The sequence below is a fragment of the Salmo salar genome, chromosome ssa01 (assembly GCF_905237065.1).
Source record: "Salmo salar chromosome ssa01, Ssal_v3.1, whole genome shotgun sequence".
Taxonomy (NCBI): Eukaryota; Metazoa; Chordata; class Actinopteri; order Salmoniformes; family Salmonidae; genus Salmo; species Salmo salar.
This window is the reverse complement of record NC_059442.1, coordinates 4015572-4043527: the sequence shown is the minus strand read 5'-3', so window position 1 is coordinate 4043527 and position 27956 is coordinate 4015572. Positions and strand designations below refer to the sequence as shown.

General features: G+C 46.8%; 1 protein-coding gene across 16 annotated transcripts in view; it reads left to right on the top strand.

Annotated features, from left to right (window-relative positions):
- The window catches only part of smoc1 (SPARC related modular calcium binding 1), a 139873-nt gene that overhangs the window by 61966 nt on the left and 49951 nt on the right, over positions 1 to 27956 (top strand). For 9 of the 16 annotated variants that reach the window (XR_006761546.1, XR_006761550.1, XM_045706567.1 and 6 more), the window contains 3 exons: positions 3509 to 3598; positions 4968 to 5048; positions 23489 to 23681. Coding sequence is in view for 14 of the 16 variants with exons in the window: in XM_045706567.1 (XP_045562523.1) it covers positions 3509 to 3598; positions 4968 to 5048; positions 23489 to 23681 (364 nt within the window). In the remaining 2 variants the exon portion in view is untranslated. The remainder of the gene's footprint in view (positions 1 to 3508; positions 3599 to 4967; positions 5049 to 23488; positions 23682 to 27956) is intronic. The other 7 variants (XM_045706584.1, XM_045706558.1, XM_045706453.1 and 4 more) reach the window with 3 other exon arrangements.

The following is a 27956-nucleotide window of genomic DNA, read 5'->3' as shown; positions in this document are numbered from 1 at the left end:
GGAAGTCCAGGATCCAGTTAAAGAGGGAGGTGTTTAATCCCAGGGTCCTTAGCTTAGTGATGAGCTTTGAGGGCACTATGGTGTTGAACGCTGAGCTGTAGTCAATGAACAGCATTTTCACACAGGTGTTCGTTTTGTCCAGGTGGGAGAGGGCAGTGTGGAGTGCAATAGAGATTGCCTCATCTGTGGATCTGTTGGGGCGGTGTGCAAATTGGAGTGGGTCCAGGGTGTCTGGGATGATGGTGTTGATGTGTGCCATGACCAGCCTTTTAAAGCATTTCATGGCTACAGATGTGAGTGCTACAGGGCGATAGTCATTAAGACAGGTTACCTTGGCATTCTTAAGCACAGGGACTATTGGTGGTCTCTCTTGAAAACATGTAGGTATTACAGACTGAGTCAGGAAGAAGTTGAAAATGTCAACGAAGTCACTCGACAGCTGGTCAACGTATGCTCGGAGTACTCGCCCTGGTAATCCGCCTGGCCCTGCGGCCTTGTGAATGTTAAACTGTTTAAAGGTTTTAAATCACGCAGTCGTCTGGAACAGCTGTGTGTTGTTCATGAGAGAACAATAGACGTTCTTTTTTCAAGTGTCTGTGATTTTGGCCTGGTCCGGGATGAGCAGTATGTCCTCTACCGCCGACACACTGACGTAGAAATCTTCATCCAAATCGAGGTTATTGATCGCTGTTCTGATGTCCAGTAGCTTTTTTTTTTGTCATAGGAAACGATGGTGGAAACATTATGAACAAAATTGCATTGGTCAGGAGCTGTAAAATGGCTGCTGTTCCCTCCAGCACCATTCTCATAGTGTGTGGGTGTGTTTGTTTGGGTAATTCATTTCTCTGTGAAAAGTCCATATTTGTGTACAGATGAAATGCACTGCACTCAAACATCTCCCCCTCTCACCGCATCAATTCTTAGTTTCATCATGGCACAGATTTGCCATTCTGCTAAATATATGAATTACCATATCGATTCTTAGTTTCATCATGGCACAGATTTGCCATTCTGCTAAATATATGAAATACCCAATTAAAGTGGTAAAGGTATTTGCAGTTTCTGTTTTTTTTACATTTTTTATTATGTGTTAACAATTATTAATCTTCTAGGCTTCTCCACCATATGTGTTGAAAAGTAAAAGATGCCTGATCTCACACCAAAGGCTAACCCCCAGGACCACGCTGCTGACCCCCCCAGGCTCTGACCCCCCCAGGCTCTGACCCCCCCACGCTGCTGACCCCCCCAGGCTCTGACCCCCCCCAGGCCCCATTCCTCTGTGGAATATCAGCCCTGAAATATATACATAACCTACAGACATGTCTGACTGTTGTCATTGGCAAGCCCCGGGGGGGTGTACAGCCTACTGGCAGGAGTGGGAGGGAGAACAAGTGGGGGACCGGTAAGGGGGGGGGGGTGCCTGGATGATGAAGCCGGTCTTCAACATGTTATAACAGAGCAGGACAGCTCCTGGGTTATAGCAACACGTTATAACAGAGCAGGACAGCTCCTGGGTTATAGCAACACGTTATAACAGAGCAGGACAGCTCCTGGGTTATAGCAACACGTTATAACAGAGCAGGACAGCTCCTGGGTTATAGCAACACGTTATAACAGAGCAGGACAGCTCCTGGGTTATAGCAACACGTTATAACAGAGCAGGACAGCTCCTGGGTTATAGCAACACGTTATAACAGAGCAGGACAGCTCCTGGGTTATAGCAACACGTTATAACAGAGCAGGACAGCTCCTGGGTTATAGCAACACGTTATAACAGAGCAGGACAGCTCCTGGGTTATAGCAACACGTTATAACAGAGCAGGACAGCTCCTGGGTTATAGCAACACGTTATAACAGAGCAGGACAGCTCCTGGGTTATAGCAACACGTTATAACAGAGCAGGACAGCTCCTGGGTTATAGCAACACATTTAAGTTGTCATTGTGACACACACTGTGAGGCCCTACAGTTACACAGCAGGACTTTGGCTGTAGCCCAGATCAGAAAAGGTCCCACGTCAATAGCAACAGCTGACAGCAGCATATTGGTACCTTCGGAGGGATCTTCACATGTTACCTTTGAATCCACTTGATTTTCTACCTGCGCCACCTGACTGCCTGACTGGTATTGTAAGTGACCAGGGTCCTCTGTGGTTTGCTTGACGGACCCAAAGGAAACAGGAGACAGTGGTATATCTACCCAACATCTAGGTAAGTATATGGTAGGCTGGCTGATAACAGTACACAGTACACTATCTGGAGTATATGGTAGGCTGGCTGATAACAGTACACTATCTGGAGTGTATGGTAGGCTGGCTGATAACAGTACACAGTACACTATCTGGAGTGTATGGTAGGCTGGCTGATAACAGTACACAGTAAACTATCTGGAGTATATGGTAGGCTGGCTGATAACAGTACACAGTACACTATCTGGAGTGTATGGTAGGCTGGCTGATAACAGTACACAGTACACTATCTGGAGTATATGGTAGGCTGGCTGATAACAGTACACAGTAAACTATCTGGAGTATATGGTAGGCTGGCTGATAACAGTACACAGTACACTATCTGGAGTGTATGGTAGGCTGGCTGATAACAGTACACAGTAAACTATCTGGAGTGTATGGTAGGCTGGCTGATAACAGTACACTAATGTCCTCTGGAAGTCCTCAGGTCAACTAAATTCGCTCTTCTAAGCAAGAAAGAGGACATTTACATAGGTTTCTCTTCTACGGCATACTGTATAGCCACCATCACTAGGTGTTCTTGTTCCATGTCAGGGTTCTCTGGGCATTCCTTAATGATGATACAATCACAGAACAGAGAGCTGTGAGAACAGGTTAAACCTTTTGGAGGGGTAGTCTTAACCTGCTCTGTCTTATTCTAATGTGGGTAGAACAGTGTACTGGTGGGAGGGGGTGGGTTATAGAGGTTTCCGTGTGTGTGTGTGTGTGTGTGTGTGTGTGTGTGTGCGTGTGAGACAAGAGTTTGTGAGAGTTAATGTGTGGTCTGTTTGTGTACGAAAGTGAGAGATGTGGGAGACCCTCCTTCCTACTATCCTCTCTCTCTCTCTCTCTCTCTCTCTCTCGCTCACTCTGTCTCTATCTTTCTCCTCTCCCTCTCACTCTCTCTCTCTCTCGCGCTCACTCTGTCTCTCTCTTTCTCTTCCTCTCCCTCACTCTGTCTCTCTCTTTCTCTTCCTCTCCCTCTCACTCTCTCTCTCTCTCTCTCGCGCTCACTCTGTCTCTCTCTTTCTCTTCCTCTCCCTCACTCTGTCTCTCTCTTTCTCTTCCTCTCCCTCTCTCTCTCTCTCTCTCTCGCGCTCACTCTGTCTCTCTTTCTCTTCCTCTCACTCTCTCTCTCTCTCTCTCTCTCTCTCTCTCTCTCTCTCTCTCTCTCTCTCTCTCTCTCTGTCCTTTCTTTTCTGAGCTCTTGGCCGGGCCATGTGCAAATCCCAACCATTCAACAGTTCTGGAGAGTAGATTGTATTAACCTCAATAATGGTAGTCTCTTTCCGTTTCTTTCTCACTCTCAACCCAGATGATGGCGCCAAGCCCACGCCCACCATGGAGACCCCTACACTACCAGATGGGGATGGTAGGTTCTTCATTGTTCCTCCTCATCTTCATCATTGCCCTCGTCATCATCGACTTAGGTTACTAAGTCGATGTATGACCCAGTAGGTTACTAAGTCGATGTATGACCCAGTAGGTTACTAAGTCAGATGTATGACCCAGTAGGTTACTAAGTCGATGTATGACCCAGTAGGCTACTAAGTCGATGTATGACCCAGTAGGCTACTAAGTCGATGTATGACCCAGTAGGCTACTAAGTAGATGTATGACCCAGTAGGCTACTAAGTCGGTGTATGACCCAGTAGGCTACTAACTCGGTGTATGACCCAGTAGGTTACTAAGTAAATGTATGACCCAGTAGGCTACTAAGTCGATGTATGACCCAGTAGGTTACTAAGTCGATGTATGACCCAGTAGGTTACTAAGTCGATGTATGACCCAGTAGGTTACTAAGTCGGATGTATGACCCAGTAGGTTACTAAGTCGATGTATGACCCAGTAGGTTACTAAGTCGATGTATGACCCAGTAGGCTACTAAGTCGATGTATGACCCAGTAGGCTACTAAGTCGATGTATGACCCAGTAGGTTACTAAGTCGATGTATGACCCTGTAGGTTACTAATATCATAGAATCACATATAGAATCCCTAATCATATACTGTCGTTCTGCCTCTATCTCGTTGCTGAGCCCACAGCTCCAACCCCCTATATATGTTATAGCACAGAGTTTTCAAACCCAGAGGTGTAACATCGTAAAACTTCCGGGAACGCATTGCGAAGCAGACTTGACCGACCAGACCAGTGTTTAGGGTTTGCCAAGTCAATGGGAGATGTGAAAAATGTGTCCTAGGTTCGAGCCAATGCTTTAAGTAGCTGAACCTGTCGTTACCTCAACGTTGTGAATGTGACAAACTGACGTTCAGTAGCTGAACCTGTCGTTACCTCAACGTTGTGAATGTGACAAACTGACAGGTTTTCATTTTTGTCAAAAACAACTTTCTATCGGAGGAGCGCCTTTGATTTGATGGCCTGCACAGTTCGACAAAACACGACCGTTAGACCCGATGACGTGTTTCTACGCACGAGTTTAGCTAGTCAACGTCTCCATGACATTGCCAACAAGTGTGATCGGGGATTTCTATTGGAGAAGCAGTTTTAGCCTGTCTTCATACTGTACTGTAGTTTCTGTCGCTGATGTATTCTGACTGTACCCGGTCCACGTTCTCAAACGTTGCAAATGGAAATTCCATGAACAGAGCCGACGTGATTCCTTTTACTACACGTCATGAGAGGCATGTTTGTTCTACGTAGCATATTTCTGAACGTTCCAAAAACATTCTATCCTGCTAAACGCGCCCCTGTTCTCTACCTGTTCTCTACTCTCGTTGAAGAGATTACGGCTCCGACCTTGTGGATCAAACAGCTGGTTTATAAGGAGAGCAAACAGAACAGTTCCAGCACCAGGCGACCAGGTGAGAGCTGTCTACAATTACAATCTGTTATGGTTAACTTTCCCGTCAAACTCTCACTGCTGAATACTGGCTTAAAGGGCCAATCTGGGATTCATTTTAGAGTGGTTACATTACTCCAGCTCTATCTCTCTGTTTTTTTACCCCACAAAAAAAAAAATGTGTTTAGAAAACTACTTTGTTGTTGTTTGAATCTCAGATTGCACCTTAAAAAATCGAAAATAATTAAGAGATTTGCTTTGGTTTTATTTTACTCTTGCTGATATAAGTGTGAGACTGGCAGCTAATTCATTCTGGTCTCTCTGTGATGCTACTGCCAGATCAGCTAATATATTCTGGTCTCCCTATGATACTACTGCCAGATCAGCTAATACATTCTGGTCTCTCTGTGATTCTACTGCCAGATCAGCTAATATATTCTGGTCTCCCTATGATACTACTGCCAGATCAGCTAATATATTCTGGTCTCCCTATGATACTACTGCCAGATCAGCTAATATATTCTGGTCTCTCTGTGATTCTACTGCCAGATCAGCTAATATATTCTGGTCTCCCTGTGATACTACTGCCAGATCAGCTAATATATTCTGGTCTCTCTGTGATACTACTGCCAGATCAGCTAATATATTCTGGTCTCCCTATGACTCCTATCTGGTCACGTCCTGACACTAGTGAGATGTCATTGTTTTTATAGTAGAGTTGGTCAGGGGGTGACAGGGGGTGTTTTGGGGTTTTCTATGTTTTATGTTGAAGTTTTAGTTTTTCTATTTCTATGTTAGGATTGTTTGGTTTGATCTCTAATTGGAGGCAGCTGAACCTCGTTGCCTTTAATTAGAGATCATATTTAAATAGGGGTTTTTCTTGCTGGGTTTTGTGGGTAGTTGTTTTCTGTTTAGTGTAGTTCACCTGACGGAACTGTTGTCGGTCGTTTTTGTGTGTGAGGGGGTGGAGTCAGTTCCTATGGGGACCAGGCTGAAAAGGTGTGTGAGGGGGTGGAGTCAGTTCCTATTGTTTTCGGTTGTTTTGTTAAAAGTATTTTAATTAAAAGTAAATATGAGCACTCTACACGCTGCGCCTTGGTCCCCTTTATACGACCCGCGTTACATAACTACCCACAATTACTGGATCAATCAGCGTGCTCGGGAGGAGATGGACACCTGGTCACATCAGGAGTGGATTGAGAGGAGGGACTGGACTTGGGGCCAGGTAATCGAGCGTTATCGGAGCGTACCTAGGAAGCACGAGAGGCTACACATGGGCACATGGAGCAGTCGGCAGAGCCGAGGCACAAACCAGAGCCAATCTGGGAGAAGAGGGAGAATTTCGAGAAGGGAGAAATGGGAGAGCTATTGAGTTGGTGGAGGACACACCAGTTTTTCCCAAAGGAACGTGTCGTCAGTTTGGTGCCACCTGAGTCAGCTCCCCGTACTCAACCTGAGAAGTGTGTGGAAGTTCCGGAACAAGTGATACCGGCGATACACACCAGGTCTCAAGTAAGTCTCAACAGCCCGGTATGTCCTATGCCTGCTCCTCGCACTCTCTCTCCAGTGCGCCTCCATAGTCCAGTACGTCCTGTGCCTGCTCCTCGCACTATTCCTTCAGTGCGCAGCCATAACCCGGTACAGTCAGTGCCTGCTGTGAGCACTCGGCCCTTAGTGCGTCTCTCCAGTCCGGTGAGACCGATTCCTGCTCCTCGCACTCTCCCTCCAGTGCGCTTCCACAGCCCAGTACGTCCTGTGCCTTCTTCCAGCACTCGACCTGAGGTGCGTGTTACCGGTCTGGCGCCACCTATGCCAGTCCCACGCATCAGACCTCCAGTGCGCATCCTCAGCCCGGAGCCTCCAGACACGACGCTCCTCAGCCCGGAGCCTCCAGCGACGCTCCTCAGCCCGGAGCCTCCAGCGACACGACGCTCCTCAGCCCGGAGCCTTCAGCCGCTGCCTGCAGCCCGGAGCCTTCAGCTGCGGCTTGGAGGTCGGAACCTCCAGTAGTGGTCTACAGCACAGGTATTCCGGTAAGGATCTACAATCCGATTCCTCCAATAATGATTTACAGGCTTATGTTACAGAAGCAGAGGAATCCACGGGCGGAATGGAGGTTTCGCCCTGAGCCAGAGCCACCTCCGTTGCTGGAGGATCGGGAGAAGAGGAAGGTTCTGGGTGTTGCATATGAGTCGCCATGGACTATTGTCACCCTCCCTTACCCTCCCTTTTGTTTTTTTTGTTTTTTTGTTAGTTTTGTTGCATTCGGAGTCTGCACCTTTTGGGGGGGGGGTACTGTCACGTCCTGACGCTAGTAAGATGTAATTTTCTATAGTAGAGTTGGTCAGGGCGTGACAGGGGGCGTTTTGGGGTTTTCTATGTTTTATATTTCTATGTTTAAGTTCTCCTATGTTAGGATTGTTTGGTTTGATCTCTAATTGGAGGCAGCTGAACCTCGTTGCCTTTAATTAGAGATCATATTTAAGTAGGGGTTTTTCTTCCTGGGTTTTGTGGGTAGTTTTCTGTTTAGTGTAGTTCACCTGACGAAACTGTTGTCGGTCGTTTTTGTTGTTTTGTTAAAAGTATATTTATTAAAAGTAAATATGAGCACTCTACACGCTGCGCCTTGGTCCCCTTTATACGATCCTCGTTACAATTCTGGTCTTTCTACTGCTAGATCAGCTAATATATTCTGTTCTCTATGATACTACTGCCAGATCGGCTAATATATTCTGGTCTCCCTGTGATACTACTGCCAGATCAGCTAATATATTCTGGTCTCCCTATGATACTACTGCTAGATCAGCTAATATATTCTGGTCTCCCTGTGATACTACTTTTATTTCACCTTTATTTAACCAGGTAGACTAGTTGAGAACAAGTTCTCATTTGCAACTGCGACCTGGCCAAGATAAAGCAAAGCAGTTCTAGACATACAACAACATAAAGTTACACATGGAAATAACAAACATACATTCTGTCATAAAATTCGTCTTCTGATGAGTAAGAAATATCCGACCAATACGCAGCGTGGTAAGTGTCCATGCTTATATTTTATTTTATTTTAACCGTGAACACTAAACAAAACAAGAAAACGAACAACAGTCCTGTAAGGTACTGCGACTATACACGGAGACAACCACCCTCAAACACAAGAGAAAATAACCCCACTTAAATATGGCCTCCAATTAGAAGCAACGACAACCAACTGCTTGTAATTGGAGGTCGTCCCCAAAACTAACATAGAAATAGACAAACTAGAAAACCCACATAGAAATAGAAAACATAGAACATAAACCCGAAACACAGGAATCGGAGGAGCAGGAATCGGTCTCACCGGACTGGAGAGACGCACTAAGGGCCGAGTGCTCACAGCAGGCACTGACTCTACCGGGTTATGGCTGCGCACTGAAGGAATAGTGCAAGGAGCAGGAACAGGACGTACTGGACTGGGCAGGCGCACTAGAGGCCTGGTCCGTGGAACTGGCTTAGGAGGCGCCAGACTAGGGACACGCACCACAGGGCTAGTGCGAGGAGCAGGAACCGGGTAAACTGGACCCTGGAGATGCACTGGAGGTCTGGAGCATACGGCCTGCACAACCCTTCCTGGCTGCGTGCTCACAATAGCTTGGCCATACTGAGGAGCTTTCACCAATTGCACCGGCCTTTGAATGTGTCTGGGCAATACAGTGCGCATTTCCGCATAGCTCGGTGCTTTCTCGATCCGTCGCTCCCCGTAATAAGCACGAGTAGTTGGTTCAGGCCTATTGCCTGACTTACTCCAACTCCCCGTGTGCCCCCCAAATTTTTTTGTTGGGGCTGCCTCTCAGGCTTCCTTGCCAGCCGTGTTCCCACATAACATTCCCGGTTTTCTCCAGCCTTCTTCCATGGTCCTTCTCCAGCCAATATTTCCTCCCATGTCCACAACTCTACATAGCTCCTCTGTTGCTCCTTCCTCCGCTGCTTGGTCCTCTTTTGGTGGGTGGTTCTGTCATATTCTTCGTCTTCTGATGAGTAAGAAATATCGGACCAATACGCAGCGTGGTAAGTGTCCATACTTATATTTTATTTTAACCGTTAACACTAAACAAAACAAGAAAACGAACGACAGTCCTGTAAGGTACTGCGACTATACACGGAGACAACCACCCACAAACACAAGAGAAAATAACCCCACTTAAATATGGCCTCCAATTAGAAGCAACGACAACCAGCTGCTTCTAATTGGAGGTCGTTCCCAAAACTAACATAGAAATAGACAAACTAGAAAACCCACATAGAAATAGAAAACATAGAACATAAACCAAAAACCCCGAAACACACAAAACAAACACACCCCTGCCACGTCCTGACCAACTACAATAACAAAATTACCCCTTTACTGGTCAGGACATGACACATTCAATAATACAGTAGTAAAATATATATACAGCATGTGCAAATGAGGTAGGATAAGAGTGGTAAGGCAATAAATAGGCCATGGTGGTGAAGTAATTACAATATAGCAATTAAACACTGGAATGGTAGAATGTGCAGAAGTTGAATGTGCAAGTAGAGATACTGGGGTGCAATGGAGCAAGATAAATACATAAATACAGTATGGGGATGAGGTAGATTGGATGGGCTATTTACAGATGAGCTATGTACAGGTGCAGTGATATGTGAGCTGCTCTGACATCTGGTGCTTAAAGCTAGTGAGGGAGGTAACAGTCTCCAGCTTTAGTGATTTTTGCAGTTCGTTTCCAGTCATTGGCAGCAGAGAACTGGAAGGAGAGGCAGCCAAAGGAGGAATTGGCTTTGGGGGTGACCAGTGAGAAATACCTGCTGGAGCACATGCTATGGATGGGTGCAGCTATGGTGACCATTGAGCTGAGATAAGGCAGGGCTTTACCTAGCAGAGACTTGTAGATTACCTGGAGCCAGTGAGTTTGGTGACAAGTATGAAGCGAGGGCCAGCCAACGAGAGCGTACAGGTCGCAGTGGTGGGTAGTATATGCGGCTTTGGTGACAAAATGGATGGCACTGTGATAGACTGCATCCAATTTGTTGAGTAGGGTATTGGAGGCTATTTTGTAAATCGCCGAATTCGAGGATCGGTAGGATGGTCAGTTTTACGAGGGTATGTTTGGCAGCATGAGTGAAGGATGCTTTGTTGCTGTAACGGCTGTCTGAAGAGAGAGTGGACCAAACGCAGCGGAGTTAGTGTTCATCATATTTAATTTACTAAAGAACACTACACAAAACAAAATGAGAGAACTGACAGCCAAACAGTCCTGTCAGGTGAAACACAGTGACAGAAACAATTACCCACAAAACCCAAAGGAAAAACATGCTCCTTATGTGTGACTCCCAATCAGCAACAACGAGCTTCAGCTGTGCCTGATTTGGAGCCACACACGGCCCAAAACAAAGAAATACAAAAACATAGAAAAAGGAACTTAGAACGCCCACCCAATGTAACACCCTGGCCTAACCAAAATAAAGAACAAAAAACCCCTCTCTATGGCCAGGGCGTTACATTACCCCCCCCCAAGGTGCGGACTCCGGCCGCAAAACCTGACACTGAAGGGGAGGGTCTGGGTGGGCCTTCTTACGGCGGCGGCTCAGGTGCGGGACGTGGCCTCTGCCCCACCCTTGGCGTCGCCCTCTTAGGTGGCGCACCTGGCCGCGCCGAAGGTCTGGTGGGCGACGATGGCTGCGCCCGGCTGGCGGGCGGCGATGGCAGATCCGGACAGGCGGGCCACTCTGGCAGATCCGGGCAGGCGGGCCACTCTGGCTGATCCGGGCAGGCGGGCCACTCTGGCTGATCCGGGCAGGCGGGCCACTCTGGCTGATCCGGGCAGGCGGGCCACTCTGGCTGATCCGGGCAGGCGGGCCACTCTGGCTGATCCGGGCAGGCGGGCCACTCTGGCTGATCCGGGCAGACGAGACCCACTGGAGGCCTAGTCCTGGGAGGTGGCACAGGACGGACCAGGATGGAGAGACCCACTGGTGGCCTGGTCCTAGGAGGAGGCACAGGACGGACCAGGATGGGGAGACCCACTGGTGGCCTGGTCCTAGGAGGAGGCACAGGACGGACCAGGATGGGGAGACCCACTGGTGGCCTGGACCTAGGAGGAGGCACAGGACGGACCAGGATGGGGCGACCCACTGGAGGCCTGGACCGAGGAGGAGGCACAGGATAAACCGGGCTGTGGGGGAGCACTGGAGTTCTGGTATGTACGCTCGACATGCTTACTCCAGGCTGAATGCCCACTTTGGCCCGGCACAGGCGGAGAGCAGGCATTGGGCAAACTGGACCCTCCCAGCGCCCTGGAGACGCTAGTGACAGTGTTTCCAGAGCCGGTGCAGGATACCCTGGCCCGAAAAGGCGCACTGGAGACCAGACGCGCTGAGCTGGCACAACCCGTCCTGGCTCGATGCCTGCGCTCACATGGCACTTGCGGGGGGCTGGCCTATAGCGCACCGGGCTATGAACGCATACTGGGGACACCGTGTGCTTTACCGCATAACACGGTGCCTGACCAGTACTGCTCTGCCTGCCGTAAGCACGGGGAGTTGGCCCAGAATTCCTTCCTGGTTCCGCCACACTCCCCGTGTGCCCCCCCCCCCCAACATTTTTTGGGGGCTGCCTCTCGTGCCTGTTGCGCTCCCTCTCTTCACACCAGCGCCTCTCAGCTATCGCCACCTCGATCTCCCACTGCGGGCGGCGATACTCCCCAGCCTGAGCCCATGGTCCACCTTCGTCCAGTAATTCCTCCCATCTCCAGGAATCCTGAACGATCCTCTCCATTTTCTCAAAAGTCCATGAGTCCTTCTCCTGGTGCCTCTCCTACCTCCGCTGCTTGGTCCGTTTTTGGTGGGTAATTCTGTAACGGCTGTCTGAAGAGAGAGTGGACCAAAACACAGCGGAGTTATTGTTCATCATATTTCATTTACTAAAGAACACTACACAAAACAAAATGAGAAAACTGACAGCCAAACAGTCCTGTCAGGTGAAACACAGTGACAGAAACAATTACCCACAAAACCCAAAGGAAAAACATGCTCCTTATGTGTGACTCCCAATCAGCAACAACGAGCTTCAGCTGTGCCTGATTGGGAGCCACACAATTGGGAGCCAAAACAAAGAAATACAAAAACATAGAAAAAGGAACATAGAACGCCCACCCAATGTAACACCCTGGCCTAACCAAAATAAAGAACAAAAAACCCCTCTCTATGGCCAGGGCGTTACAGTTGCGAAATAGGAAGCCGATTCTAGATTTATTTTGGGATTGGAGATGTTTAATGTGAGTCTGGAAGGAGTGTTTACAGTCTAACCAGACACCTAGGTATTTGTAGTTGTCCATATATTCTAAGTCAGAACCGTCCAGAGTAGTGATGCTGGACGGGCGGGCAGGTGCGGGCAGCGATCCGTTGAAGAGCATGCATTTAGTTTTACTTGCATTTAAGAGCAGTTGGAGGCCACGGAAGGAGAGTTGTATGGTATTGAAGCTCGTCTGGAGGTTAGTTAACACAGAGTCCAAAGAAGGGCCAGAAGTATACAGAATGTTGTCATCTGCGTAGAGGTGGATCAAAGAATCACCAGCAGCATGAGCGATATCATTGATGTATACAGAGAAGAGAGTCGGCCCGATAATTGAACCCTGTGACACCCCCATAGAGACTGCCAGAGCTCCGTACAACAGGCCCTCCAATTTGACACACTGAACTCTATCAGAGAAGTAGTTGGTGAACCAGGCGAGGCAATCATTTGAGAAACCAAGGCTGTTGAGTCTGCCAATAAGAATGTTGTGATTGACAGAGTCGAAAGCTTTAGCCAGGTCGATGAATACGGCTGCATAGTAATGTCTCTTATCGATGGCGGTTATGATATCGTTTAGGACCTTGAGCGTGGCTGAGGTGCACTCATGACCAGCTCTGAAACCAGATTCCATGGCGGAGAAGGTACGGTGGAATTCGAAAAGTTTGGTAATCTGTTTGTTAATTTGGCATTCGAAGACCTTAGAAAGGCAGGGTAGAATAGATATAGATCTGTAGGAGTTTGGGTCTATAGTGTCTCCCCCTTTGAAGAGGGGGATGACCGCGGCAGCTTTCCAATCTATGGGGATCTCAGATGATACGAAAGAGAGGTTGAACAGGCTAGTAATAGGGGTTGCAACAATTTCGGCAGATCATTTTAGAAAGAGAGGGTCCAGATTGTCTAGCCCGGCTGATTTGTAGGAGTCCAGATTTTGCAGCTCTTTCAGAACATCAGCTATCTGGATTTGGGTGAAGGAGAAGTGGGGGAGGTTTGGGCGAGTTGGTGTGGAGTTCTGTTGATCGGGGTAGGGGTAGCCAGGTGGAAAGCATGGCCAGCCGTAGAAAAATGCTTATTGAAATGCTCAATTATAGTGGATTTATCAGTAGTGACAGTGTTTCCTAGCCTCGGTGCATTGGGCAGCTGGGAGGAGGTGCTCTTATTCTCCATGGACTTTACAGTGTCCCAAAACTTTTTTGAGTTTGTGCTACAGGATGCAAATTTCTGCTTGAAAAAGCTAGCCTTAGCTTTCCTAACTGCCTGTGTATATTTGTTCCTAACTTCTCTGAAAAGTTGCATATCACGGGGGCTGTTCGATGCTAATGCAGAACGCCACAGGATGTTTTTGTGCTGGTCAAGCGCAGTCAGGTCTGGAGAGAACCAAGGGCTATATCTGTTCCTGGTTCAAATGTTTTTGAATGCGGCATGCTTATTTAAGATGGTGAAGAAAGCACTTTTAAAGAATAACCAGGCATCATCTACTGACTGGATGAGGTCATTATCCTTCCAGGATACCAGGGCCAGGTCGATTAGAAAGGCCTGCTTGCTGAAGTGTTTTAGGGAGCATTTGACAGTGATGAGGGGTGGTCGTTTGACCCCAGACCCATTACGGATGCAGGCAATGATCGCTGAGATCTTGGTTGAAACCAGCAGAGGTGTATTTGGAGGGCAAGTTGATTAGGATGATATCTATGAGGGTGCCAGTGTTTGCGGCTTTGGGGTTGTACCTGGTGGGTTCATTGATAATTTGTGTGAGATTGAGGGCATCACGCTTAGATTGTAGGATGGCCGGGGTGTTAAGCATGTCACAGTTTAGGTCACCTAGCATCACGAGCTCTGAAGATAGATGGGGGGCAATCAATTCACATATTGTGTCCAGGGCACAGTTGGGGGCAGAAGGTGGTCTATAGCAAGCGGCAACGGTGAGAGACTTTTTTCTGGAAAGATGGATTTTTAAAAGTAGAAGCTTGAATTGTTTGGGTACAGACCTGGATAGTAAGACATAACTCTGCAGCTATCTCTGCAGTAGATTGCAACACCGCCCCCTTTGGCAGTTCTATCTTGTCGGAAAGTTTTATAGTTAGGGATGGAAATTTCAGGGGTTTTGGTGGACTTCCTAAGCCAGGATTCAGACACGGCTAGAACATCCGGGTTGGCAGAGTGTGCTAAAGCAGTGAATAAAACAAACTTAGGGAGGAGGCTTCTAATGTTAACATGCATGAAACCAAGGCTTTTACAGTTACAGAAGTCAACAAATGAGAGCGCCTGGGGAATAGGAGTGGAGCTAGGCACTGCAGGGCCTGGATTAACCTCTACATCACCAGAGGGACAGAGGAGGAGTAGGGTAAGGGTACGGCTTAAGGCTATCAGGACTGGTCCTCTAGTGCATAGTAAAAGGAGCAGGTTTCTGGGCGCTATAGAATAGATTCAAGGCATAATGTACAACAGAGGTATGTATGGTAGGATGTGAGTACGTTGGAGGTAAACCTAGGCATTGAGTAATGATGAGAGAGATATTGTCTCTAGAGATGTTTAAACCAGGTGATGTCACCGCATATGTGAGACGTGGAACTAAATGGTTGGTTAAGGCATATTTAGCAGGGCTAGAGGCTCTACAGTGAAATAGTACAGTAATCACTAACCAGGACAGTAATGGACGAGGCATATTGATATTAGGGAGAGGCATGCATAGCCGTGTGATCAATAGGGGTCCAGTGAGTGGTTGGGCTGGCTGGAGACACAGAGATTCAGACAGCTAGCAGGCCGGGGCTAGCAAGCTAGCCGAAGGGCCTTAGAGGGACGTCTCGACGGAGGAAAGTCTGTTTTAGCCTCCGCGTGCAGTGACGTTGATAGACCTGTCGTTATAGATTAGTAGGGTTCCGAGTAGCTGCCATATCAGATAATATATTCTGGTCTCTCTATGATGCTACTCCCAGATCAGCTAATATGTTCTGGTCTCTCTATGATGCTACTGCCAGATCAGCTAATATATTCTGGTCTCCCTATGATACTACAGCCAGATCAGCTAATATATTCTGGTCTCCCTGTGATACTACTGCCAGATCAGCTAATATATTCTGGTCTCCCTGTGATACTACTGCCAGATCAGCTAATATATTCTGTTCTCTCTATGATACTACTGCCAGATCAGCTAATATATTCTGGTCTCCCTATGATACTACTGCCAGATCAGATAATATATTCTGGTCTCTCTATGATACTACCACCAGATCAGCTAATATATTCTGGTCTCTCTATGATACTACTGCCAGATCAGCTAATATATTCTGGTCTCCCTATGATACTACTGCCAGATCAGATAATATATTCTGGTCTCTCTGTGATGCTACTGCCAGATCAGCTAATATATTCTGGTCTCTCTATGATACTACTGCCAGATCAGCTAATATATTCTGGTCTCCCTATGATACTACTGCCAGATCAGCTAATATATTCTGGTCTCCCTATGATACTACTGCCAGATCAGCTAATATATTCTGGTCTCCCTATGATACTACTGCCAGATCAGCTAATATATTCTGGTCTCCCTGTGATACTACTGCCAGATCAGCTAATATATTCTGGTCTCTCTATGATACTACTGCCAGATCAGCTAATATATTCTGGTCTCCCTATGATACTACTGCCAGATCAGCTAATATATTCTGGTCTCTCTATGATACTACTGCCAGATCAGCTAATATATTCTGGTCTCTCTATGATGCTACTGCCAGATCAGCTAATATATTCTGGTCTCTCTATGATACTACTGCCAGATCAGCTAATATATTCTGGTCTCTCTATGATACTACTGCCAGATCAGCTAATATATTCTGGTCTCCCTATGATGCTACTGCCAGATCAGCTAATATATTCTGGTCTCTCTATGATACTACTGCCAGATCAGCTAATATATTCTGGTCTCCCTATGATACTACTGCCAGATCAGCTAATATATTCTGGTCTCCCTGTGATACTACTGCCAGATCACCGCCTCTCAGGAGACAGGTTGCACAACTTCTCTGTTTCCAGACCTTTATAAATTAAATACTTGAAGAGGAAAAACAGTGATGGGGGTGAGGATAGCTTACAACGTTGGGATTGTGTTTCTCTGGGTGTAATTTGTTTAGCTGTCTGCGTCTCCATGACAATTAACCCTGAACGCTTACAGCAGCCTCGAGGCATGCCCAGTCGGACTCTCTGGAAGCGTGTTGGTTTCACGCTTCAGAACATAGTCTGAGGGAGTAATAATGGGAGAGAGGGGGCTGGGGGGGGGGGGGTGTTAGAATAAAACCCTATTCTCTATATAGATACGCAGGGTGCATTCAAAATAGGACCCTATATAGGGAATAGGGTGTCATTTACGATGCAGAGGGGCGTAGGGAGTTTACCACAGTACAGACTGAATGACACTGGGTGACTAGTTTACTACAGTACAGACTGAATGACACTGGGTGACTAGTTTACTACAGTACAGACTGAATGACACTGGGTGACTAGTTTACTACAGTACAGACTGAATGACACTGGGTGACTAGTTTACTACAGTACAGACTGAATGACACTGGGTGACGAGTTTACTACAGTACAGACTGAATGACACTGGGTGACTAGTTTACTACAGTACAGACTGAATGACACTGGGTGACTAGTTTACTACAGTACAGACTGAATCACACTGGGTGACTAGTTTACTACAGTACAGACTGAATCACACTGGGTGACTAGTTTACTACAGTACAGACTGAATGACACTGGGTGACTAGTTTACTACAGTACAGACTGAATCACACTGGGTGACTAGTTTACTACAGTACAGACTGAATCACACTGGGTGACTAGTTTACTACAGTACAGACTGAATCACACTGGGTGACTAGTTTACTACAGTACAGACTGAATGACACTGGGTGACTAGTTTACTACAGTACAGACTGAATCACACTGGGTGACTAGTTTACTACAGTACAGACTGAATGACACTGGGTGACTAGTTTACTACAGTACAGACTGAATGACACTGGGTGACTAGTTTACTACAGTACAGACTGAATCACACTGGGTGACTAGTTTACTACAGTACAGACTGAATCACACTGGGTGACTAGTTTACTACAGTACAGACTGAATGACACTGGGTGACTAGTTTACTACAGTACAGACTGAATCACACTGGGTGAGGAGTTTACTACAGTACAGACTGAATCACACTGGGTGACTAGTTTACTACAGTACAGACTGAATGACACTGGGTGACTAGTTTACTACAGTACAGACTGAATCACACTGGGTGACTAGTTTACTACAGTACAGACTGAATGACACTGGGTGACTAGTTTACTACAGTACAGACTGAATCACACTGGGTGAGGAGTTTACTACAGTACAGACTGAATCACACTGGGTGACTAGTTTACTACAGTACAGACTGAATCACACTGGGTGACTAGTTTACTACAGTACAGACTGAATCACACTGGGTGACTAGTTTACTACAGTACAGACTGAATCACACTGGGTGACTAGTTTACTACAGTACAGACTGAATGACACTGGGTGACTAGTTTACTACAGTACAGACTGAATCACACTGGGTGAGGAGTTTACTACAGTACAGACTGAATCACACTGGGTGAGGAGTTTACTACAGTACAGACTGAATCACACTGCTGACTCCCTCTCTTCCTCTTGGAACTGCCAGAGCACGAACAGAGTCTGAGTCCTGGCCAGAGTCTGTCTCAATTTGCTTCCCCCTGTAGTGGCTATTGATGCACTAGAGGACAGCAGACTGTCCCAGTATAATGTTGTAATGTTGCTCCCCAAAGGTTTGTGGATTTGAAAATCGGTACATATTTTAAGTGGAACAGAGTTGAGGCTATGCCTTAGACACCTGATGCTGCAACATTACCACTACACCAGCCAGGCCACGGAGGACTGTCATTCTGAGAGGAGGACTGTAATTCTGAGAGGAGGACTGTAATTCTGAGAGGAGGACTGTAATTCTGAGAGGAGGACTGTAATTCTGAGAGGAGGACTGTAATTCTGAGAGGAGGACTGTAATTCTGAGAGGAGGACTGTATTCAAATAAAACTAAAATGTAATGTTATTTGTCAATTGAGCCAAATGCTTACTTGCAAGCCCTTAACCAACGATGCAGAGTAAGAAAATATTAGCTAAATAAACTAAAGTTATAAAAGTAAGACAATAAAATAACAATAACCAGGCTGACAGCTCTTTGGAACTCTTGTGGAATCACTGGCTTCCTGTTTCTCATTAACATATCATGTCCTGAGAGGACAGGGCCATGATGTTGCGTCACTCCTCAGACAGAGTGTGTGTGTGTGTGTGTGTGTGTGTGTGTGTGTGTGTGTGTGTGTGTGTGTGTGTGTGTGTGTGTGTGTGTGTGTGTGTGTGTGTGTGTGTGTGTGTGTGTGTGTGTGTGTGAGGAGGCAGATTTTGTCACTCCTCAGACAGGGACCGTGTGTGTGTGTGTTTGTTAAATAGTGAACAACAGGTTTGTCCAGGGCTTGATAGCTTTTAGTATTCCTTAATAACAATCTGAAAGTTAAATCTAGAATCGGCTTCCTATTTCGCAACAAAGCCTCCTTCACTCATGCAGCCAAACATACCCTCGTAAAACTGACTATCCTACCGATCCTTGACTTCGGCGATGTCATCTATAAAATAGCCTCCAACACTCTACTCAGTAAATTGGATGCAGTCTATCACAGTGCCATCCGTTTTGTCACCAAAGCACCATATACTACCCACCACTGTGACCTGTTTGTTCTCGTTGGCTGGTCCTCGCTTCATATTCGTCGCCAAACCCACTGGCTCCAGGTCATCTACAAGTCTTTGCTAGGTAAAGCTCCGCCTTATCTCAGCTCACTGGTCACCATAGCAACACCCACCCGTAGCACGCGCTCCAGCAGGTATATTTCACTGGTCACCCCCAAAGCCAATTCCTCCTTTGGCCACCTTTCCTTCCAGTTCTCTGCTGCCAATGATGAACGAATTGCAAAATCACTGAAGTTGGAGACTTATATCTCCCTCTCTAGCTTTAAGCATCAGCTGTCAGAGCAGCTTACCGATCGCTGCAGCTGTACACAGCCCATCTGTAAATAGCCCATCCAACCAACTACCTCATCCCCATATTTGTTTTTGTTTTTCTGCTCTTTTGCATATCAGTATTTCTACTTGCACATCATCATCTGCACATCTATCACTCCAGTGTCAATTGATAAATTGTAATTACTTCGCCATTGTAATGATTACCCCACAGTTGAAAGACACCATTGTAGTGATTACCCCACAGCTGAAAGACACCATTGTAGTGATTACCCCACAGCTGAAAGACACCATTGTAGTGATTACCCCACAGTTGAAAGACACCATTGTAGTGATTACCCCACAGTTGAAAGACACCATTGTAGTGATTACCCCAGAGCTGAAAGACAGCATTGTAGTGATTACCCCAGAGCTGAAAGACAGCATTGTAGTGATTACCCCAGAGCTGAAAGACAGCATTGTAGTCATTACCCCAGAGCTGAAAGACAGCATTGTAGTGATTACCCCAGAGCTGAAAGACAGCATTGTAGTGATTACCCCACAGCTGAAAGACAGCATTGTAGTGATTACCCCACAGCTGAAAGTGATTGTGTGGAGAGTAGAAGGGGGGTGCTGGCTAAGTGTCTTTCAGAGAGGGAGAGAAAGAGAGAGAGAGAGCGTCAGAGAGAATATTGTGTTTATAGCAGGCTCTTAACTGCGTCCACTCTAGAGTCCTGGACTGTTTTCTTTGACCTTTTGCTTGGGAGATGTGGAGAGCCATTCAGACAGGAGAGGAGAGGAGAGGAGAGGAGAGCCATGAGAGGAGAGGAGAGGAGAGCCATGAGAGGAGAGCCATGAGAGGAGAGCCATGAGAGGAGAGCCATGAGAGGAGAGGAGAGCCATGAGAGGAGAGGAGAGCCATGAGAGGAGAGGAGAGCCATGAGAGGAGGGGACAGCCATGAGAGGAGGGGACAGCCATGAGAGGAGAGGAGAGGACAGCCATGAGAGGAGAGGAGGGGACAGCCATGAGAGGAGAGGAGGGGACAGCCATGAGAGGAGAGGAGGGGACAGCGATGAGAGGAGAGGAGAGGACAGCCATGAGAGGAGGGGACAGCCATGAGAGGAGAGGACAGCCATGAGAGGAGAGGCCAGCCATGAGAGGAGGGGGCAGTCATGAGAGGAGAGGAGAGGACAGCCATGAGAGGAGAGGAGAGCCATGAGAGGAGAGGAGAGGACAGCCATGAGAGGAGAGGAGAGCCATGAGAGGAGAGGAGAGCCATGAGAGGAGAGGAGAGGACAGCCATGAGAGGAGAGGAGGGGACAGTCATGAGAGGAGAGGACAGCCATGAGAGGAGAAGAGGGAACAGCGATGAGAGGAGAGGACAGCCATGAGAGGAGAGGAGGGGACAGCCATGAGAGGAGAGGAGGGGGACAGTCATGAGAGGAGAGGAGGTGACAGTCATGAGATGAGAGGAGAGGACAGCCATGAGAGGAGAGGAGAGGACAGCCATGAGAGGAGAGGAGGGGGACAGCCATGAGAGGAGAGGAGGGGACAGCCATGAGAGGAGAGGAGGGGGACAGTCATGAGAGGAGAGGAGGTGACAGTCATGAGAGGAGAGGACAGCCATGAGAGGAGAGGAGGGGGACAGTCATGAGAGGAGAGGAGGGGGACAGCCATGAGAGGAGAGGAGGGGGACAGTCATGAGAGGAGAGGAGGTGACAGTCATGAGAGGAGAGGAGAGGACAGCCATGAGAGGAGAGGAGAGGGACAGCCATGAGAGGAGAGGAGGGGGACAGCCATGAGAGGAGAGGAGGGGACAGTCATGAGAGGAGAGGAGGGGACAGCCATGAGAGGAGAGGAGGGGGCAGCCATGAGAGGAGAGGAGGGGGCAGCCATGAGAGGAGAGGAGGGGACAGCCATGAGAGGAGAGGAGGGGACAGTCATGAGAGGAGAGGAGGGACAGTCATGAGAGGAGAGGAGGGGACAGCCATGAGAGGAGGGGACAGTCATGAGAGGAGAGGAGGGGACAGTCATGAGAGGAGAGGAGGGGACAGCCAATGGAGAACAAATCAATGTGTTCAGCAAAGGAATGATAGAATTATCATTAAGCCTCTCTTCCTCTTGGGGTGTCTCTTTAGGAAACCATGTTAATGTGTTTACTTTAGGCTGCGCGTTTGTCATGCTTCACAGCGTTGGCTGATGATATAATGATGGGAACAAGTGAATAAAAATAACTAAGTAAATAGAGCAGAAATGAAGATATATATATATATATATATATATATATATGGAGACGGCCAGACGAAGATGACAGGACACGTTACACTTCACATGCACACAGAGAGCTGAGACGATTAACTAGACGGGCCAGGCAGCGATCTGAGATTACATGCAGCCTTTTTCCATGTATATCTATAAAACATGAATCATTGCAACGCCTGGCGCCAGTATACCCTCTCTGTATAATAAACAGAGATAAATAATTTAGAGTGAGACTCCCCAAACCGCCCAGGTTCATCAGTTCTTCACCCCCCCCCCCATCAACCCCCCACTGTCTCCTAGACGTGAAATCTTAACAGTCCTTAACATAATGACAGTAATGAGCAGCACGAGGAGACGTACCAACAGCGTAGATTACACTGTAATGTCATTGAAGTGCGTCTATGGGCCCTTGGTCCACAGTAGTCCACGATAAACAGGAGTAGGGATCCATTTGGGACACTGCATGGAGAGACGCTGGTCCCTTCTCCAGCTGTACTATACTCTACCATACTGTCATTAGTGCTGAACCCAGACACACCAGTACGGAGAGAAAAGGGAGATGAGAGGCTGTGAGGAGAGGAGAGAGGGAGAGAAAGAGGGAGAGCCCTGCGACCTTAGAGCTGTTGTTGTAGCTTACTGTTTCATAAACACACTTGATTGAAAAAGAGAAATGGATGGAAGGTGGAAGGGTGGCAAAAACCCCACTTCAGCGCCCAGCAAACGCTGTTAGAGCTTCCACATGTTGCAGTGTTGCTCTTGGCCTCTCTTTCTCTCTCTCTCTCTCTCTCTCTCTCTCTCTCTCTCTCTCTCTCTCTCTCTCTCTCTCTCTCTCTCTCTCTCTCTCTCTCTCTCTCTTTTTTCTCTCTCTTTTTTTTCTCTCTCTCTTTTTTTTTTCTCTCTCTTTTCTCTCTCTCTCTCTTTCTGTCTCTCCCAGCTGCTTCTCTCCCTATTAATATGCGTTATGATCTTCACTGAGTTTCTCCCTCACATTTTGTATTTCATCATTTTGTTCCAGTAAATCTGTCTGATAAAATACTGGACTGTCTGGACTGTCTGTCTGTCTGTCTGTCTGTCTGTCTGTCTGTCTGTCTGTCTAATAAGATACAGGGCTGACTGGACTGTCTGTCTGTCCTCCTGTCTGTCTGTCCTCCTGTCCTCTGTCTGTCTGTCTGTCTGTCTGTCTGTCTGTCTGTCTGTCTGTCTGTCTGTCTGTCTGTCTGTCTGTCTGTCTGTCTGTCTGTCTGTCTGTCTGTCTGTCTGTCTGTCTGTCCTCATGTCTGTCCTCATGTCTGTCTGTCTGTCTGTCCTCATGTCTGTCTGTCCTCCTGTCTGTCTGTCTGTCTGTCTGTCTGTCTGTCTGTCTGTCTGTCTGTCTGTCTGTCTGTCTGTCTGTCTGACTGTCTGTCTGTCCTCATGTCTGTCCTCATGTCTGTCTGTCCTTCTGTCTGTCTGTCTGTCTGTCTGTCTGTCTGTCTGTCTGTCTGTCTGTCTGTCTGTCTGTCTGTCTGTCTGTCTGTCTGTCTGTCTGTCTGTCCTCGTCTGTCTGTCTGTCTGTCTGTCTGTCTGTCTGTCTGTCTGTCTGTCTGTATGTCATACTGTCTGTTTGTCCTACTGTCTGTCCTCATGTCTGTCCTCATGTCTGTCCTCATGTGTCTGTCTGTCTGTCTGTCTGGCTGTCTGTCTGTTTGTCCTCCTGTCTGTCTGGCTGGCTGTCTGCCTGTTTGTTTGTCCTCCGGTCTGTCCTCCTGAGTATGTTTGCTGTTTGTCATGTTGTCTGTGTGTGTCAGTATATTTTGACTATTTGTCATGTTGTCTGTGTGTGTATTGAGTGTGTTTCTCATGATTTTAGAGAAAGTTCCCTCTTGTGACCAGGAGAGACAGAGTGCCCTGGACGAGGCCCGTCAGAACCCTCGTGAGGCTATCTACATCCCAGACTGTGGGCCAGGGGGCCTCTACAAGCCTGTACAGTGCCACCAGTCCACTGGGTACTGTTGGTGTGTTCTGGTAGACACAGGGAGACCCATACCAGGCACCTCTACCAGGTAGACACACACACGCACACACACACACACACACACACACACACACACACACACACACACACACACACACACACACACACCATGTTGTTGATCAATGAATGGAGATGGTAGCCTGGTCCTGTGTGTGCTGTCTATGATGACTGTGGGAGTCGGCAAGACAGCACAAGCAGATCTGGGACCAGGCTGGGAAAATATATCTTAACTTTGACATTTCATCAAGCTTTCATTTATTTGACTAACTGTTGAATATGATTAAATAAAAAATATGGAATAATGTTTATTAGAGATATCTCTCTGGGGAATGGATACGCTCTCAGAAAACCAATGAATTCATTAAATGGGTTGTTTGACTGTATTATGTAAATATTTTTTGAGGATGTCTTTTTTCTGAGATTGCTTTAAAGGACCTTTACAAAGTTTTTTAAAGCAATAAGGCCCGAGGGGATGTGGTATATGGCCAATATACCACAGCTAAGGCCTGTTCTTAGGGCACAACGCAAGGTTTTATAGAGTTATAAACTTGCGTGGTTCAAGCCTGGAATGCTGATTGGCTGACAGCCGTGGTATATCAGACTGTATACAACGGGTATGACTAAACATGTATTTTACTGCTCTAATTACATTGGTAACCAGTTTATAATAGCAATAAGGCACCTTGAGGGTTTGGGATATATGGCCAATATACCACGGCCAAGGGCTGTATCCAGGCACTCCACGTTGCGTCGAGCTTAAGAACAGACCTTAACTGTGGTATATTGGCCATATACCACACCTCCTCGGGCCTTATTGCTTAAGTAGAATGAATTAACTGCATGAAAATACACAGAGTTGAGACAGTCAAAACAAACCAGGGCTGATAGATAATAGATCATGTTAAACATGAGGCATCATCAGTCTCACTCCAGAATAACCTTTACAGTGTGCTGTGTGTGTCGCCGTAGTAACCTTTACAGTGTGCTGTGTGTGTCGCCGTAGTAACCTTTACAGTGCACTGTGTGTGTCGTCATAGTAACCTTTACCGTGCACTGTGTGTGTCGTCATAGTAACCTTTACTGTACACTGTGTGTCGTCGTAGTAACCTTTACAGTGCACTGTGTGTGTCGTCGTAGTAACCTTTACAGTTTCCCTCGCCAGAAGAACCTATGATGTATCAGCAGCCATTTTCTTCATCATCACTGATCCTCTCTACCTTCATCATCACTGATCCTCTCTACCATCATCATCATCACTGATCCTCTCTACCTTCATCATCATCACTGATCCTCTCTACCGTCATCATCATCACTGATCCTCTCTACCGTCATCATCATCACTGGTCCTCTCTACCTTCATCATCATCACTGGTCCTCTCTACCTTCATCATCATCACTGATCCTCTCTACCTTCATCATCATCACTGATCCTTTCTACCTTCATCATCATCACTGGTCCTCTCTCCCTTCATCATCATCACTAATCCTCTCTACCTTCATCATCATCACTAATCCTCTCTACCTTCATCATCATCACTGATCCTCTCTACCTTCATCATCATCACAGATCCTCTCTACCTTCATCATCATCACTGATCCTCTCTACCTTCATCATCATCACTGATCCTCTCTACCTTCATCAGCATCACTGATCCTCTCTACCTTCATCATCATCACTGGTCCTCTCTACCTTCATCATCATCATCACTGGTCCTCTCTACCATCATCATCATCACAAATCCACTCTACCTTCATCATCATCACTGATCCTCTCTACCTTCATCATCATCACTGGTCTTCTCTACCTTCATCATCATCACTAATCCTCTCTACCTTCATCATCATCACTGGTCCTCTCTACCGTAATATACTGATTTTACTATCCTTCTACTATTATGATCCTCTCTACCGTCATCATCATCACTGGTCCTCTCTACCTTCATCATCATCACTGATCCTCTCTACCTTCATCATCATCACTGGTCCTCTCTACCTTCATCATCATCATCACTGGTCCTCTCTACCATCATCATCATCACAAATCCACTCTACCTTCATCATCATCACTGATCCTTTCTACCTTCATCATCATCACTGGTCCTCTCTACCTTCATCATCATCACTAATCCTCTCTACCTTCATCATCATCACTAATCCTCTCTACCTTCATCATCATCACTGATCCTCACTACCTTCATCATTATCACAGATCCTCTCTACCTTCATCATCATCACTGATCCTCTCTACCTTCATCATCATCACTGATCCTCTCTACCTTCATCATCATCACTGGTCCTCTCTACCTTCATCATCATCACTGGTCCTCTCTACCTTCATCATCATCATCACTGGTCCTCTCTACCATCATCATCATCACTGATCCACTCTACCTTCATCATCATCACTGATCCTCTCCACCTTCATCATCATCACTGGTCCTCTCTACCTTCATCATCATCACTAATCCTCTCTACCTTCATCATCATCACTGGTCCTCTCTACCGTCATCATCATCACTGATCCACTCTACCTTCATCATCAACACTGGTCCTCTCTACCTTCATCATCATCATCACTGGTCCTCTCTACCGTCATCATCATCACAAATCCACTCTAATTTCATCATCATCACTGATCCTCTCTACCTTCATCATCATCACTGATCCTCTCTACCTTCATCATCATCACTGATCCTCTCTACCTTCATCATCATCACTGATCCTCTCTACCTTCATCATCATCACTGATCCTCTCTACCTTCATCTTCATCACTGATCCTCTCTACCTTCATCATCATCACTGATCCGCTCTAACTTCATCATCATCATCACTGGTCCTCTCTACCTTCATCATCATCACTGGTCCTCTCTACCTTCATCATCATCACTGATCCACTCTACCTTCATCATCATCACTGATCCACTCTACCTTCATCATCATCACTGATCCGCTCTAACTTCATCATCATCATCACTGATCCGCTCTAACTTCATCATCATCATCACTGGTCCTCTCTACCTTCATCATCATCACTGGTCCTCTCTACCGTCATCATCATCACTGATCCTCTCTACCATCATCATCATCATCACTGGTCCTCTCTACCTTCATCATCATCATCACTGGTCCTCTCTACCTTCATCTTCATCACTGGTCCTCTCTACCCTCATCATCATCACTGATCCACTCTACCTTCATCATCATCACTGATCCTCTCTACCTTCATCATCATCATCACTGGTCCTCTCTACCTTCATCTTCATCACTGGTCCTCTCTACCTTCATCATCATCACTGATCCACTCTACCTTCATCATCATCACTGATCCGCTCTAACTTCATCATCATCATCACTGGTCCTCTCTACCTTCATCATCATCACTGGTCCTCTCTACCGTCATCATCATCACTGATCCTCTCTACCTTCATCATCATCACTGATCCTCTCTACCTTCATCATCATCACTGATCCTCTCTACCTTCATCATCATCATCACTGGTCCTCTCTACCTTCATCTTCATCACTGGTCCTCTCTACCCTCATCATCATCACTGATCCACTCTACCTTCATCATCATCACTGATCCTCTCTACCTTCATCATCATCATCACTGGTCCTCTCTACCTTCATCATCATCACTGATCCTCTCTACCTTCATCATCATCACTGATCCTCTCTACCTTCATCATCATCACTGATCCTCTCTACCTTCATCATCATCATCACTGGTCCTCTCTACCTTCATCTTCATCACTGGTCCTCTCTACCCTCATCATCATCACTGATCCACTCTACCTTCATCATCATCACTGATCCTCTCTACCTTCATCATCATCATCACTGGTCCTCTCTACCTTCATCTTCATCACTGGTCCTCTCTACCCTCATCATCACTGTAATTTGCACAGTCATTCTGTTTTAGAACACAGTCACGCTCCAAACACTCTGTTTTAGAACACAGTCACGCTCTAAACATTCTGTTTTAGAACACAGTCACGCTCTAAACATTCTGTTTTAGAACACAGTCACGCTCCAAACACTCTGTTTTAGAACACAGTCACGCTCCAAACACTCTGTTTTAGAACACAGTCACGCTCCAAACACTCTGTTTTAGAACACAGTCGCTCTCCAAACACTCTGTTTTAGAACACAGTCGCTCTCCAAACACTCTGTTTTAGAACACAGTCGCTCTCCAAACACTCCATCTTGGAACTCTGACCAACAAAAAAAAAAGCATTTCTTGTATAAAAAGTAAATGAGAGACACATGTACTCTCCCTGAACATTTCCATTCAGAAACACT